This window comes from Heterodontus francisci, unplaced genomic scaffold, assembly GCF_036365525.1.
Source record: "Heterodontus francisci isolate sHetFra1 unplaced genomic scaffold, sHetFra1.hap1 HAP1_SCAFFOLD_53, whole genome shotgun sequence".
NCBI classification, from domain to species: Eukaryota; Metazoa; Chordata; class Chondrichthyes; order Heterodontiformes; family Heterodontidae; genus Heterodontus; species Heterodontus francisci.
In genome coordinates, this window is record NW_027141851.1 from 12,985,025 (window position 1) to 13,001,075 (window position 16,051).

Consider the following 16,051-nt stretch of genomic DNA (forward strand, 5'->3'; position numbering starts at 1 on the left):
GAAGTAGTAACATTTGCTGTGGATAAAGGGGAACCGGTGGACCTAATGTGCTTAGATTTCCACAAATCATTTGATAAGGTGCCACATCAAAGGTTATTGTGGATAATAAAAGCTCATGGTGTAGCGGATAACATATTGGCATGGAGAGAAGATTGACGAGCCAACAGGAAACAGAAAGTTGGCAATTAATGGGTCATTTTCTGGTTGGCAAGATGTAACGAGTGGTGTACCACATGGGATCTGTGCTGGGGCATCAATTTTGTACGATTTATGGAAATGAATTAGATGAAAGGACCGAAGGTTTCGTTGCTAAATTTGCTGATGACACAAAGATATGTAGGAAAGTAACTTGTGAAGAGCACATAAGGAGGCTACAATAGGTTCAAAGATCTGACAAATGGGATATAATGTGGGAAAATGTGAAATTGGCCATTTTGGCAGGAAACATAAAAAAAAGCATGTTATCTGAATAGTGAGAGATAGCAGAGCTCTGAGATGCAGAGGGATCTGGGTGTCGTAGTGTATGAACTGCATAAGGTTAGTATGCTGGTTCAGCAAGTAATTAGCAAAGCTAATAGAATGTTATTGTTTATTGCGAGCAGAATTGAATCCAACAGTAGAGAGGTTACGTTTCAGTTCTGCAGGGCATTGGTGAAGCCACATCTGGAGTATAGTGTACAGTATTGGCCTCCTGCCTGAAGGAAGGACTTAAATGCGTTGGAAACAGTTGAGAGAAGGTTTACTAGGCTACACCTAGAATGAGGAAAGGTTGGACAGGCTAGGCTTGTATCAACTGGAGCTCAGAAGAGTAAAAGGCGACTTGTTTGAAACAAATAACATTCTGAGTGTGGAACAGAACAAGTGAGGGCGACAGAGAGAGAACCAGAGAGATACGGAGAGAGAGAGAGAGAGAGAGAGAGAGACAGCTCAGCGCATCTTCTGCTGAAACTCTCATCCATGCCTTTGTTAACTCGAGACTTGACTATTCTAACACTCTCCTGGCTGGTCTCCCACAGTCTACTCTCTGTATCCTTGTGGTCATCCAAATCTCTGCTGCCATCTTCTAAATCACACCCAATTCTGTTTACCCAACATCCATGTTTTCAATGACCAGCATTGGCTCTTGGTCCAGTAACACCTCAATTTTAATATTCTCACTCACGTTATCAAATCATTGCAGGGCCTCAACCCTCTGATTATCCCAATCCCCGTCCATTTCCAATATTCCAGCAACTTGTTCCTCTTAAAGTGCTTTTCTAATTCCCTTGTGAATGAGAATTTCTTTCCCTCTGTCTCTCTCCCTGACCACACACTTCATCTCGCCAGCTCCACTGGTGCCTAGAAGTTTGGATTCATAAAATGGTGTGAGCTGCATTGCTGATCACATCCAGCACATTGTGCAGGACACCCCGTCTGGCCGGGGAGCTAGTGTGGGTGTAACGTGTGTGTGTCTGCAGCGTGAGGAGGGATCGTAATATGGAGTCAAGCAGCCATTCTGGCAGCTTTGATGTACGTCTTTGAAATTTGGTCTGTGCATGACCATTGACCACCTGTGCTGGTCACTCTCAGCTCAGCGTACATTCAGCAGCACGACGAACCCCGTTTAGGTTTATTAAAAAAAACGCATCCAACTTACAGGTGAGGGGCTTTTGACTTACTTCTGCTATTGTAAAATTAGTGAACGTTCTGTGGATGTTTTCTGGAGGTTGTATTGTGAGCTGCTGCAGACATTCAGGGAAGACAGAGGATTTTTCGACCCAACTCTGGACGAGATATGGGGACTGTAGTTACAGTGTCTCTGGGTCTGTAAAATGACCAACAAATGGATCAGAGGCTGCAGAGAGGGGAAGCTTTGTAAAGAGGGAAGGAGGGGGCTTTGCCCTTCCCACCCCGGGTTTTCAAGAGCACTTTTCCTGCCGACACCTAACCCAGGAGCAGTGTGTGCGTTTACTCTGATTCAATAAAGAGGTGGTCACAGAGCTGTGTCACCTCCTGTGACATGAGCTGAAAACTCACACCAGGGTGAGGACAGAGCTGTCAGTGGCCGTTAACGTCACAGTTTCACTGAACTTCTATGTAGCTGGATCTTACCTGGCAGGAGCGGATGACGTATTCATTATCTCTCTCTGTGCAGTCCATTGATGTATCGATTGGTTACCGTAGTCCATCTATGTCAAGTGAGGTGAATACATCATTATCTCCCTCGGCAGGGAGAAGCGGGATGATTGGTCCCGTGGCTTTGTCAGGATAGCGGGATTCCTGATGGTGTAGATGGCTGTTCGGGACCCCGATGTCAACGGGAAGAGGTACGGGAAATGAAGGAACTCTCACTCCAATAATGTACAGTTGGTGTGTGGCCATGCCCAGTGCATCATGTTGGTGAATGTCCACTATCCTGGCAGCAGCCACGATACATTTATTCTGAGGCAGTCGGCAGTACTCACTGCCTTAGGTCCTTCATGGAGGTTCAGAATGTGGCTCCTCAAAGACAAAGGCTGCACCATCTTTACATGGCTGTTAACCCCAATCCCTTCCCACCTCTCCCTCCCACTGCCAACCAATCAGATAGAAATAACCCGTTTTTAACGAGATCAATGTACCCACCAAGAACATCGTAGAAGAGACCATCGGTGTGATGAAGCAATGCTTCCGATGCCTGAACCGCTTAGGCAGAGCCCTCCAGTGCACACTGGAGCAGTTGTTCAAGTTCATGGTGTTCTGCTGCATCCTTCATATCATCCACATCATGAGGACACAGGCATTGACACCAGGAATCCGGAGGACACCACAGGAGGAGGAACGTGAGGCAAGAAGTATATTCTCGGGCACCTTTCAGCCGCATTTGCCTAGAGCCCCTATACAGTGCTACACCAATGGCTGTAGAATTGTTTTTATTAATTCATGGGGTGTGGGCATCGCTGCCTAGGCCAACATTTACTGTCCATCCTTAATTACCCTTGAAATGGTGGTGGTGATCTGTTTTCTTGAATCGTTGCAGTCTATCTGCTGTAGCTATATCCACAGTGTGGTTTGGAAGTGAGTTCCATGATTTTTTCCCAACCATAGTGATAGGAAGCCAATCTAGGTCCAAGTCAGGTCAGCGTGTTACTTGGAGGAGAACTTGCAGGTGGTGGTGTTCCCATGTATCCGCTACCCTTGTCCTTCTAGCTGATAGAGGTTGTGGGTTCCGAAGGTGCTGTTGAAGGAGGCTTGGTGAGTTGCTACAATACGTTTTGTATTTTGTACACACTGCTATCACTTTGCACCGATGTTGGAGACATAGTGTTCTGACATAGAATGAGGACATTAGTCATGCTGGCTCTCTGTAGAGCAATCCAGTCCGTCCCATACCCTGTGCAATCCTCATAGCCCTCGAGGTACACTTCATTCAAGTGTCCATCAAGTTTCCTTTTGAATACATTGATTTGTCTCCACTTCTACCACCCCGGTGGGCAGTGAGTTCTGGGTCATTAACATCTACTGCATAAAATAACGTTCTTTTTCACATTCTCTCTGCATCTCTCACCCAAAGCCTTCAATCTGTATCCCCTGGCCCTTGTACCAATCGTTAATGGGAACTAATTCTCCTTGTCTGCTTTATCTAAGCCGTCATAATCTTGTACATTTCCATCAAATTTCCCCTCAATCTCCTTTGTACTAGTGAGAAGCTCACCAGATTTTGAAACCTAACCAATTTCATCAACAACCATTTACCATGACACGCTGTTTACTGTAATTGAGCCATTTTTTAAAAATACTATTGGACACTGAATCTCCTATTACATGTGCCTCAATTTTTTTTTTAACCAGCCATTTATCTGGTCCTTTATGAAACACTTTCTTAAAATCCAAATGGACAACATCCACCACATTACCAGCATTAAATATCTCTGCTTCTCCATCAAAAAAATCAATTCGATAAGTGAAGCCATGAGCTGTCATTTACAATTCCGTATTGTAATTCCGTATTAACATATTGTTTGCCTTTGCTCCATGACCTTTTGGTCAGCTATGTGGCCTTATCCAATCTGCACCTTCTCCTTTGTTATCTCTTGTCCCACTCCCGCCTCACTTGCTTATAACCTGTGACATTTCTAATATTTGTTAGTTCCGAAGAAGTGTCACTGACCCGAAACGTTAACTCTGCTTCTTTCCACAGATGCAGCCAGACCTGCTGAGTGGTTCCAGCATTTCTTGTTTTTATTTCGGATTTCCAGCATCTGCAGTATTTTGCTTTTATTTACAATTCCGTGCTGGCTATCCTTAACTAACTCAAACCTCTGATAATTGTTTTTAAACCCTTCCCGCTGATGCTGAATGCACTTGCCTGCAGTTGCTCGGAAGGTAATTACACTCTTCTAGTATAAGGTTGTCACATTTTAATCCTATCCAATGGTACCAATCCTATGCCACCTCCCCCATCTATGGAAAATTGGAAGATTATGGCAAACTCTACTGTTATCTCCATCCTCACTTCCTTTCGCAACGTTGGATGCAAGCCGTCTGGGCCAGGTAACTTATCTACCCTAAGCATAGCCAGGCTTTCCACTACCTCCCGCTTCTCAATTTTTACTCTGTCCATTGCCACTCGTCTCTGTGCTTCCAGATATTTCATCAGAATCATTAATAAAAAGCGACACGAAAAATTCATTAAGTACATCAGCCTTGCCCTGTGCCTCGAAGCAAATATTGCACCCTTTGGCCCTATCCCACCTCGTACTACCTGACTAATATCTACATGTTTGTAGAAAATATTTGTATTCCCTTTTAGAGATGTTTTTGTTTCACTTTTATGTTGAATAGGAGTGAATGTTTAAGGAGGTGAGTGAGGTGCGATCAATCGAGCTGCTTTCTCCTGGATGGTGCAAAACTTCCTGAGTGTTGTTGGAGCTGCACCCATCCAGGCAAGAGGAGGTTATTTCATTACACTCTTGACTTTTGTGGTGTGAATATTACTTGCCAATTGTCAGCCCAGAGCTGGATATTGTCCAGGTCTTGCTGCATGTTGGCACGGACTGCTTCAGTATCTGAGCAGTCGCAAACGGTATTCAACACTCTGCAATCATTAACATATTCCTACTTCGGACCTTATAATAGAAGGAAGGTCATTAATGAAGAAGCTGAAGGTGGTTGGATCCAGGGCACTACCCTGAGGAACTCCTGCAATGATATCCTAAAGCTGAGTTCGGTGATCTGCAACAACAGTGGTGCAGTGGTTAGCATCGCAGCTTCACAACTCCAGTACCCTGAGTTCGAATCTGAGTACTACCTGCGTGGAGTTTGCAAGTGCTGTCTGTGACCGCGTGGGATTTTGCCAGGTGCTCTGGTTTCCTCCCACAGCCAAAGACTTGCAGGTTGATAGGTAAATTGGCCATTTTCAATTGTGCATCGTATCGCTATGTGGTAGGGGAATTGAGGGAAGGTGGGGATGTGAGATGGTAATGGGATTAATGTCGGATTAGTACAAATGGTTGGTTGATGGTCGGCACAGACTCAGTGGGCCAAAGGGCCTGTTTCAGTGCTGTATCTCTAAACATTTTTTTTTTAAAGTAAAAAACGTTTGGAGTTGTCCAGTCCTCTGGCACCACACCCGAGTCTAAGGAAGACTGGGAAATTATGGCCAGTGCCTCTGAGATTTCCGCTCTCACTTCCCTCAGTATCCATGGATGCATCTCATCTGGACCTGGTGCTTTTTCAACTTTAAGGACAAAGAGATTATCTAATGCATCCTCTTTTTCAATGTTTAATCTCTCTAGTGTACTAATTACCTCCTCTTTCACTATAGCTTGGGTAGCATCATCTTCCTTGGTGAAGACAGATATATTCATTTAATACAAGAAATTCTGGAAATACTCAGCAGGTCTGGCAGCATCTGTGGAGAGAAAAATAGAGTTAACGGTTCAGATCAGTGACCCTTCATCGGAACTGCATTTCTGATGGAGGGTCACTGACCTGAAACATTAACTCTGTTTCTATGACTATGTCAGCATTTATTGCGCATCCCTAAATGCCCTTGAACTGAATGGCTCCCTGGACTATTTCGGAGGGTATTTAAGATTCTAACTCCATTGAATTTGGCCTTCCCCCAGTTAATTATTCTTACTCTCGCTTGTTCTTTGTCCTCTGCCATAGCCAAAATAAACCTTATGATACAATGATCACTGTCGCATAAATGTTCCCCTCCTGACACTTGATTCACTTGGCCCACCTCATTCTCGAGAACCAGATCCAGCAGTGTCTCCTTTCTCATTGGCCTGGAAACATATTGCTATATAAAATTTTCCTAAACACACTTTAGGAACTCTGCACTTTGCACTCCTCATATCCAAGTACATATTTGGATAATGAATTTCAGCCATTATAACTGCAATATAATTCTTGAATGTTTCTGTAATTTCCTCCCAAATTTTTTGCCCCATGTCCTTCTGATAAGCTGGTGACCTATAAATAACGCCGAGCAATGTAACTGCATTTCGCTTTGCTCCTTAGATCGAGTGAAATTGATTCTGTCCTCTGGGACATCCATTCTCTCCAGCACTGCAATGCTCTCCTTAATCAATATCACCACCCCTCCCCTACTTTTCCATTTCCTATCTTTCCTGAGCACCTTTTATCCTGGAATATTTAACACCCAGTTCTGCCCTTCTTTGAGCCAGGTCTCAGCATCATATTTCCAGATGCCAATCTGCAACTCTAACTCACCAGTCTTATTAAGCACACTCCATGCATTCTCATATATGCTCGGTAACCCTAAATTAGAACTTATTTTCTCCATTACTCTGACCTCACCCAATAACTTATTATTCTCCACTCTAGTGCTATCTCCCCCAGTATTCTGTGCATCTTGGTATTCCTCTCTGATATTTCCTCCTAGTTCCTTCACCCCTACCAGGTTAGTTTAAACCCTCCCCAATAGCATTAGTTAATCACCCGCAAGAAAATTTGACTCAACCCTATTTAGGTGCAACTGTCCGATCAGTACAGATGCCAGATTCTCCAGAAATGGTCCCAATGTTCCAGAAATGTAAAGCCCTCCCTCTTGTATGACCTTTCCATCCATGCATTCCTATTTATTTATTTATCTCGGCAAGGTACTGATGGCGGGAGAGTCCAGAACCATGGGTCATAGTCTAGTGACAAGGGGTAAACCTTTCAGGACTGAGATGAGGAGGATTTTCTTCTTCTAGAGAGACCTGAGCCTGTAGAATTTGTAACCACAGAAAGCAGTTGAGGCCAAAACATTAAATGTTTTCAAGAAGGAATTAGATATAGCTCTTAGGTCTAAAGGGGTCAAAGGGTATAGGGCGAAAGCAGGAACAGGTTACTGAGTTGGATGATCAGCTATGATCATAATCAATGGCGGAGCAGGGCAGAATGGCCTACTCCTCTCCTAATTTCTATGTTTCTGAAATATTGGGGAAGCTGGAATCCCCTACTATTATTACCCTGTTATTTTTACACCTGCCTGATATTTGCCTACATATCTACTGTTCTATCTCGTCCTGACTGTTTAGAGGCCGGAAGTACACTCCAAGCCAAGTGATTGCCCCCTTTTGGTTTTGGAGTTCTGCAAATATGGCCTCATTTCAGGAACCTTCTAAGATATCATCCCTCCTTACTGCAGTAATTGAATCGTTGATCAACAGTGCAATGCCACCTCATCATTTGTCCCCTCCCCTGTCACGCTTGAAGATTTTATATCCCGAAATATTGAGCTGCCAGTCCTGTCCCTCCCTCAACCATGTCTCTATGATAGTAATGATATCATAATCCCATGTGATAATCAATGCCCTCAGTTCAGGTGCCTTATAAGTAAGACGACTTGCATTGAAATAATTGCAATCAAGCCTTGGATTTTTCACTTGTGCCTGAACTGGTTTATGTTTGCTCTGCCTTCCAGACTGAGTCATTTTCGCTTCTATATTTGACTGTGCATTATGCCCTACTGCACCTCCACTCTGTATCCCATCCTACTGCCAAATTAATTTAACCACCCCTCCCCCCCACCCCCCGCCAACTGCACTAGCAAACCTCCCAGAAAGGATGTTGGTGCCATTCCAGTTCAGGTGCAACCCGTCCAACTTGTACAGGTCCCACCTTTGCCAGCAGCAGACCCGGTGATCCCAGAAACAAAAACCTTCCCGCCTGCACCATCTCTTCAACCCGCAGTCATCTGCTCGATCCTCCTATTCCTATAATCACTAGAACGTGGCACTGGGAGTAATATAGAGATTACAACCTTTGAGGTCCTGTTTTTTAATCTGCTACTTAGTTCCCTAAATTCCTGTTGCAGGACCTCATCTCTCTTTCTACCTGTGTCGTTGGTACCAGTGTGTAGCACGACCTCTGACTGTTCACCATGCCCCTTCAGAATGTCCTGTAGGCGCTCTGTTACATCCTTGACTCTAACACCAGGGCGGGAACACACCATCCAGGAGACTCATTTGCGGCTGCAGAAACGCCTCTCTGTTTCCTGTACAACGGAATTCCCTATCAAGCTCTTCCACTCATTTTCATCCCCTCCTGTGAAGCTGAGCCACCCGTAGTGCCGCCGATTTGGTGATTGCTGCATTCCTTGAGAAGATATCTCCCCCCAACAGTAACACACATACACACAGACGGGCCTATAATTATTTGGCCTCTCTTTTGCACCCTTTTTAAAGAATGGCATAACGTTCACAGACCTCCAATACTCTGGCACTTTACCCGTATCCAGTGAGGATTTGAAGATGTTTGCAACGAAACCGTTATTTCATCCCAGGCTTCATTAACATCCTGGGATACAATCCATCCACTTTCAAGGATATCAGACCCTCTGGTACATCCACTCTCATTATGTTCATCATATCTAATATTTCACATTTCTCCTCAGTAATTCCAATGTCTGCATTAACCTTCACGTTTGTGAAAACAGAGACATAGGTTCCCTTGCACATCTCTGATAGGCCCTAACCTTTCCTTATTTATCCTCATCTTAATGTACTAATATTTGGGTTAGCTTGATTTTATCTGCCAATAATTTTTCATGTCATCTCTTTATTTTCTAATTTATTTTTTCCCGACACCCTTGCACTTTATATACTCTAGGCTTTCTAAAGTATTAAGAGTACACACACACACACACACACACACACACACACACACACACACACACACACACACACACACACACACACACACACACACACACACACACACACACACACACACACACACACACGACCCAAAAACAAATACAGATGCAAACACACACAAGCACACCCAAAGAGATACATACACACATAGAGCACAGCACAGACCCTGAGACAAATACACAGACAGACACACACAAACTCACAGACACACTCGAAGACTCAAATCACAATACAGACCTTGACACACACATACACACAAGCACACGTAAACACACAACAACACAAGCACTGAGGCACCCACACAACACACCCACATTTACAAGCAGCCAATGGTGTAGTGGTACTGTCCCGGACTAAAATCCTAGGGAAATGTTTTGGGGACATGGGTTCGAATCCTACTGCAGCAGAAGGTGGAACTTGCATTCAATTAAAAGCCAGTCCAATGATGACCATGAAACCACTGTCGATTGTTGCTTAAACCCCTCTGCTTCACTGATTCTATTTGGGAAGGAGTTCTGCGCTCCTCACCTGCTCTGACCAACATGTGACTCCAAACCCACAGCAATGTGATTGACCCTTCAATCCCCTCTGAAATGGCCAAGCAAGCCGGTCAGTTGTATCTAACCGCTACAAAGTCAATAAACCAGCATGAAACCGGACGAATCACCTGCCATCGACCTAGGCACTGGAAATGACAACGGCAAACCCAGTCCTATCGACCCTGTAAAATCCTCCTCCCGAACATCTGGGGGCTTGTGCCAACGTTGGGAGACCTGCCCCACAGACTAGTCAAAAAACAGCCTGACACAGTCATACTCATGGAATCTTACCTTACAATGTCCCAGATACTGCCAACAACATTCCCAGGTATGTCCTATCCCACTGGCAGGACAGACCCAGAAGAGACGGCGGCACAGTGGTTTCTGGGCGGGAGGAAGTTGCCCTTTAACTCCAGACACCAAAAAGCCTCGTGCCATCAGGTCAAGCACGGGCAAGGAAACCTCCTGCTGATTAGCACCGACATCTCTCTCTCTTCTGATGAGTCAGTACTCCTCCATGTTGAATACCACCTGGAGGAAGCACTGAATTTGGCAAAGGCGCAGAATGTACTGTCGGCGGTGATTTCAGTGTCCATTATCAGGAGTGGCTCGGTAGCACCACTACTGACTGAGCTGGCCGGCTACTAAAGGAAATAGCTGCGAGACTCGGTCTGCAGCAGGTGGTGATGGAAACAACAAGAGAGACAAACATACTTGACCTCGTCTGCACCAATCTGCCAGCCGAAGATGCACCTGCCCAAGACTGTATTTGTAGGAGTGACCACCACATAGTCTTTGAGGAGACGATGACCCGCCTTCACATTCAGGATACCTTCCATCCTGTTTATTTATTTAGAGTTACAGGACTGAAACAGGCCCTTCGGCCCACCGAGCCTGTGCAGACCAACAACCACCCATTTATACTAATCCTACATTAATCCCATATTCCCTACCACATCCCCACCATTATCCTACCATCTACCTACACTGGGGGCAATTTACAATGGCCAATTTACCGATCAACCTGCAAGTCTTTGGCTGTGGGATGAAACCAGAGCACCCGGCAGAAACCCACACGGTCACATGGATAACATGCAAACTGCACAGGCAGTACCTCGAACTAAACCAGGGTCGCTGGAGCTGTGAGGCTGCTGTGCGAACCACTGCACCACTGTGCGAACCATAGAGCAAGAACTAGGGGTGGCACTACCACTGTGATAAATGGGATAGATTTCGAACGGATCTAGCAATCAAAACTGGGCGCTGTGGGCCGATCAGCAGGAGCAGAACTGTGCTCAACCACAATCTATAACCTCATGGCCCGGCATATCCCCCACTCTACCATTACCACCAATACAGGAGGCCAACCCTGGTTCAATGAACAGTGCAGGAGGGCATGCCAAGAGCAGCTCCAGGCATACTTCAAAATGAGGTGTCAGCCTGTTGAAGCTACAACAAACGACTACTTGCATGCCAAACTCCATAAGCAGCATGCGATAGATAGAGCTAAGTGATTCCATAGCCAACATATCAGATCTAAGCTCTGCCATCCTGCCACATCGAGCTGTGAATGGTGGTGGACAATTCAGCAACTAATCGGAGGAGGTGGCTTCACAATTATGCCCATTCTCAGTGATGGGGGATCCCAGCACATCAGTGCTAATGATAAGTCTGAACCATTTGCAACAATCTTCAGCTAGAAGTGCCGAGTTGACGATCCATCTCGGCCTCCTCCTGAGGTCCCCAGCATCGCGGGTCCCAGACCTCAAGCCAATTCGATTCACTCTGCGTGATATCAAGAAACAACCGAAGGCACTGGATACCGCAAAGGTTATGGGCCTGACCATATTCTCGCAGTAGTACTGAGGACCTGTTCTCCAGAACTGCTGCACGCCGAGCCAAGCTGTTCCAGTACAGCTACAACACTAACACCTACCCAGCAATGTGGAAAATTGCCCAGGTATGTTCTGTACACAAAAAGCAGGGCAAGTCCAACCCCACCAATTACCGCCCCATCAGCCTACTCTCACCATCAGTGAAGTGATGGGAGGTGTCATTGACTGTGCCATCAAGCAGTACTTGCTTCGCAATAACCTTCTTAGTGACGCTCAGTTTGGATTCCGCCAGGGCCACTCAGCTCCTTACCTCAATACAGCCTTGGTGCAAAAATGGACAAAAGAGCTGAACTCAAGAGGTGAGGTGAGAGCGACTGCCCTTGACATTTTGGCAGCATTTGACCGAGTATGGCTTCAAGGAGTCCTAGCAAAACTGAAGTCAATGGGAATCAGGGGAAAAACTCTCTGCTTGTTGGAGTTATACCTAGCGCAAAGGAAGATGGTTGTGGTTGTTGGAGGTCAGTCATCTGATCTCCAAGACATCACTGCAGGAGTTCCTCACGGTAGTGTCCTAGATCCAACCATCTTCAGCTGCTTCATCAATGACCTTCCTTCAATCAAAAGGTTAGAAGTGGGGATGTTCGCTGATGATTGCACAATGTTCAAAACCATTCACGACTCCTCAGATACTGAAGCAGTCCGTGTCCAAATGCAGCAAACCTGGACAATATCCAGGCTTGGGATGAAAAGTGGCAAGTAGCATTCATGCCACAGAAGTGCCAAGCAATGATCATCTCCACCAAGAGAGAATTTAACCATCTCCCCTTGACATTCAATGCCATTACGATCACTGATTCACTGATTTCCAGCCCCCGCCCCCACCGCCACCCCCCACCACCCTCCACTACCAACATCCAAGGGATTATGAATGACGAGAAACTGAACTGGAGTAGCCACAAAAATAGCATGGCTACAACAGCAGGTCAGAATCCTGCAGTAACTACCTCCTGACTCCCCAAAGCCTGTCCATCATCTACAAGGCATAAGTCAGGAGTGTGATGGTATATTCTCCAATTACCTGGATGGGTGCAGCTCCAAGAAAACTCAAGAAACTCGACATCATCCAGGAAAAAGCAGCCACTTGATTGGCACCCCATCTACAACCATTCACTCCCTCCACCACCGGCGCACAGTAGAAACACTGTCTACCATCAACAAGATGCACTGCAACAACGCACCGAGGCTCCATAGACAGCACCTTCCAAACCCGCGACCTCTACCAACTAGAAGGACAAATGCAGCAAATGCATGGTAACATCACCACCAACAAGTTCCGCTTCAAGTCACACACCATCCTGACTTGGAACTATTTCGCTGCTCCTTCACTGTCGCTGGGTCAAAATCCTGGAACTCCCTTCCTTACAACTCTGTGGGTGCACCTACCACACATGGACTGCAGCGGGTCAAGAAGGCAACTCAACACCACCACGGAGCCAGATACACACACACACACGCACAGCCACACACACAGAGTTCAGACCCCATTTACTGAGCCAGACACACAGATTACAAAGCAGGCATGGAGGACGCAGACACACTCATCCACACACTCACCCACACACAGACGGGTCTCACCCCAGGCACCGAACCAGACACACAGACAAACACACATACATGCAAACGCACATAGACACACAGATATAACACCCCAGCAGTGAGCCAGACACACACACACATACACAACGATACATTACACTATAGGCAATGCTCCGGATACAGACACACACACACACACACACGCACACACACACACAGACACACACACACACACACGTCACACCACAGACATTGAGACAGACACACCAGCACAAACACACACACACAAACTCTTTACACTCCAGGCACATGGCAAGTTAGAAACAAACACACACCCATAGGCAAACGCAGGTCATACCCCAGACACTGAGCGAGACATACACACAAACAGAAAGAAAGATCACACCCAGGGACTGAGCCAGAGATACACATACACACGCGCACACACACACAGATCACACCCCGACACTGACTCAGACATCCACACAGATCACACCTCAGGTACTGAGCCAGAGTTATAAACACACATGCACACACATCACACCACAGGCGCTGAGTCCAACACACACACATACATACATTCAGAACACACCACAGGTATTGAAACAGACAGACAGATACAGACAGACATGCTCGCACACACAAACACACAAACAAACACACACAGAGGTCACACCCCAGTCACTGAACCCGACAGACACACAGACACACACACTCAAACACGCACACACTCACACATCACACCGCAGACACTGAGCCAAACACACACACACACACATGCACACACACACAGACACACCACAGCTCAGATCCTGAGACACAGACAGAAGGCACATAGAAAGACACTCATACACTAACCCACACTCAGCCAACCCAGGCCCTGAGACAAAAACACACACAGACACACACAAACGCACATGCACACGCATACCCACCCTCATGCAAACACGAATGAGCACATGGAAAAACAGACACTCACACAGACACACACACCACATGCCAATCCATGATATAGAGACACACACACAAAGACAGACACACATATACACACATACACGCACACACGCACCACAATCCAGGCACTGAACCAGATTCGCACACACGTGACACACACATGCACACAGATGCACACTCATTCACACACATCACAGCCCAGGCACTGAGCCCGGCACACACACACGCACATGTTCTCACTCATACACACACAAGCACTCACACAGTAAACACACACACACACACACACACACACACTACACCACAAGCATTGAGACAGAATCTCTCAGTCAGTCGAACATTTAACTTTCTCTGCAAGTGCAACGTGCTGCAAATGTTGCAAATCTGAAATCAAAGCAGAAAATGCTGGAAATATTCAGCAGATCTGGCAGCATGTGTGGAGATTGAAACAGAGTCAATATTTCAGGTCGTGACTTCATCAAAACTGGGAGAGATCAGAGGTGGAACAGTTTTTAAAGCAGATGGGAAAAGGAGTGAAGGGGAGGGTTGTGATTAACATTGAGTTTTACAATTTCAATAAAATTATTTTGTCATTGAATCTCTCCTGCCTTCCACCGCATCACAGACCAATTCATTTCAAGAAATCACTGGACAGAGGAACACATTTGTAAATCTCAGTAAGTCCTCCATCAAACTGGTAACTTTGCTCCAGCCTGATGTATAATTTCTTTGTTCATTTCCCTTCCTCACAGTTAACTTGCTGACGATTAGGATCCTGTCTCGGGGGAAATGTGGTCTCTCCAAGTGTGTCACTCGCTATCTGGTGGCCATGTCAGCGGCGGATCTACTGGTCATTATCCTCGACCTAATATTGAGGCACATTCCTATTGTTTATTGGGAACAGTTTCAGTTCCTGCAATCCATCTCCGTGTGTAATATCCACGCCATCCTGCTTTACGCAGCCACAGACTGTTCTGTCTGGTTCACCGTCACTTTCACCTTTGATCGATTTGTGGCCATTTGTTGCCAGAAGCTGAAAAGTAAATATTGCAGGGAGAGAACGTCGGCTGTGGTTCTGGGAACAGTGACTGTGCTGAGCTGTTTGAAGAACATCATCTGGTATTTTACATTTACAGGTCGGTATTTGCTGCTGAACGTCCCGTGGTTTTGTTATGTAACAATGGATGGTTATGTCATTTATGTCTCAGGAACAATTGAGCTCCTCCATAACATTCTAACACCATGTGTTCCATTTGTGGTGATTCTGCTGCTCAACGCTCTCACCATCAGACACATTATAGTGAGCAGCAGAGGACGCAGGAGACTCAGAGCTCACAGCAGTGGGGAGAGTCGCAGAGACACAGAGATGGAGAGTCGAAGGAAATCCATTATGTTGCTGTTAGTTATATCGGGGAATTTCATTCTATTGTGGGCAGTGTTTATGGTGTATTCGATATGGTGGCGGATGAGGTATTTGGGCTCTGTGTTTGTTTTTCTGCCTGAGTTTCTGCGAGAATTGGGCTTCATGCTGCAGATCCTGAGTTGCTGCACAAACACTACTATTTATGCCGTGACTCAGACACAGTTCAGAGCGCAGTTGAAGAATATGCTGAAATCTCCCTTCACTACATTTGTTAAATTCATTCAATAATGAGAGAAACTGAATCACTATTTCCAGCAGTCACTTTGGCGACAGAGCGGAGGCGGGGCATGTAACTATGGAGACATGGCGGGGCGGCGCCCGCTGCTTTGGAGACAGCGCGGGGGCGGGGGTTGTCGCTATAGTGACAGAGCGGCGTGGTGTCTGTACCCATAGTGATGGGCCTTTGGGTCACAGGCCTGTTCGCATGGTGATTGGGAGTGGGGGTGGGGTCTGTTTCCCAGGGTGATGGGAGTGGAGGAGGAGCCTGCATCCAGGGTGACGGGGAGTGGGGGAGGGACCTGTTTCCAGGATATGGGGGCGGGGACTGTTTCCCATAGTGACGAGGAGTGG

The 16,051-nt window shown here is 46.2% G+C and overlaps 1 protein-coding gene across 1 annotated transcript in view; it reads left to right on the forward strand.

The window, feature by feature from the left end:
- The window catches only part of LOC137364944 (probable G-protein coupled receptor 139), a 35,655-nt gene extending 19,946 nt beyond the window's left edge, over positions 1-15,709 (forward strand). The window contains exon 2 of the mRNA XM_068027822.1: positions 14,811-15,709. Coding sequence (XP_067883923.1) covers positions 14,811-15,709 — 899 coding nt within the window. The remainder of the gene's footprint in view (positions 1-14,810) is intronic.
- The last annotated feature ends 342 nt before the right edge of the window (positions 15,710-16,051 follow it).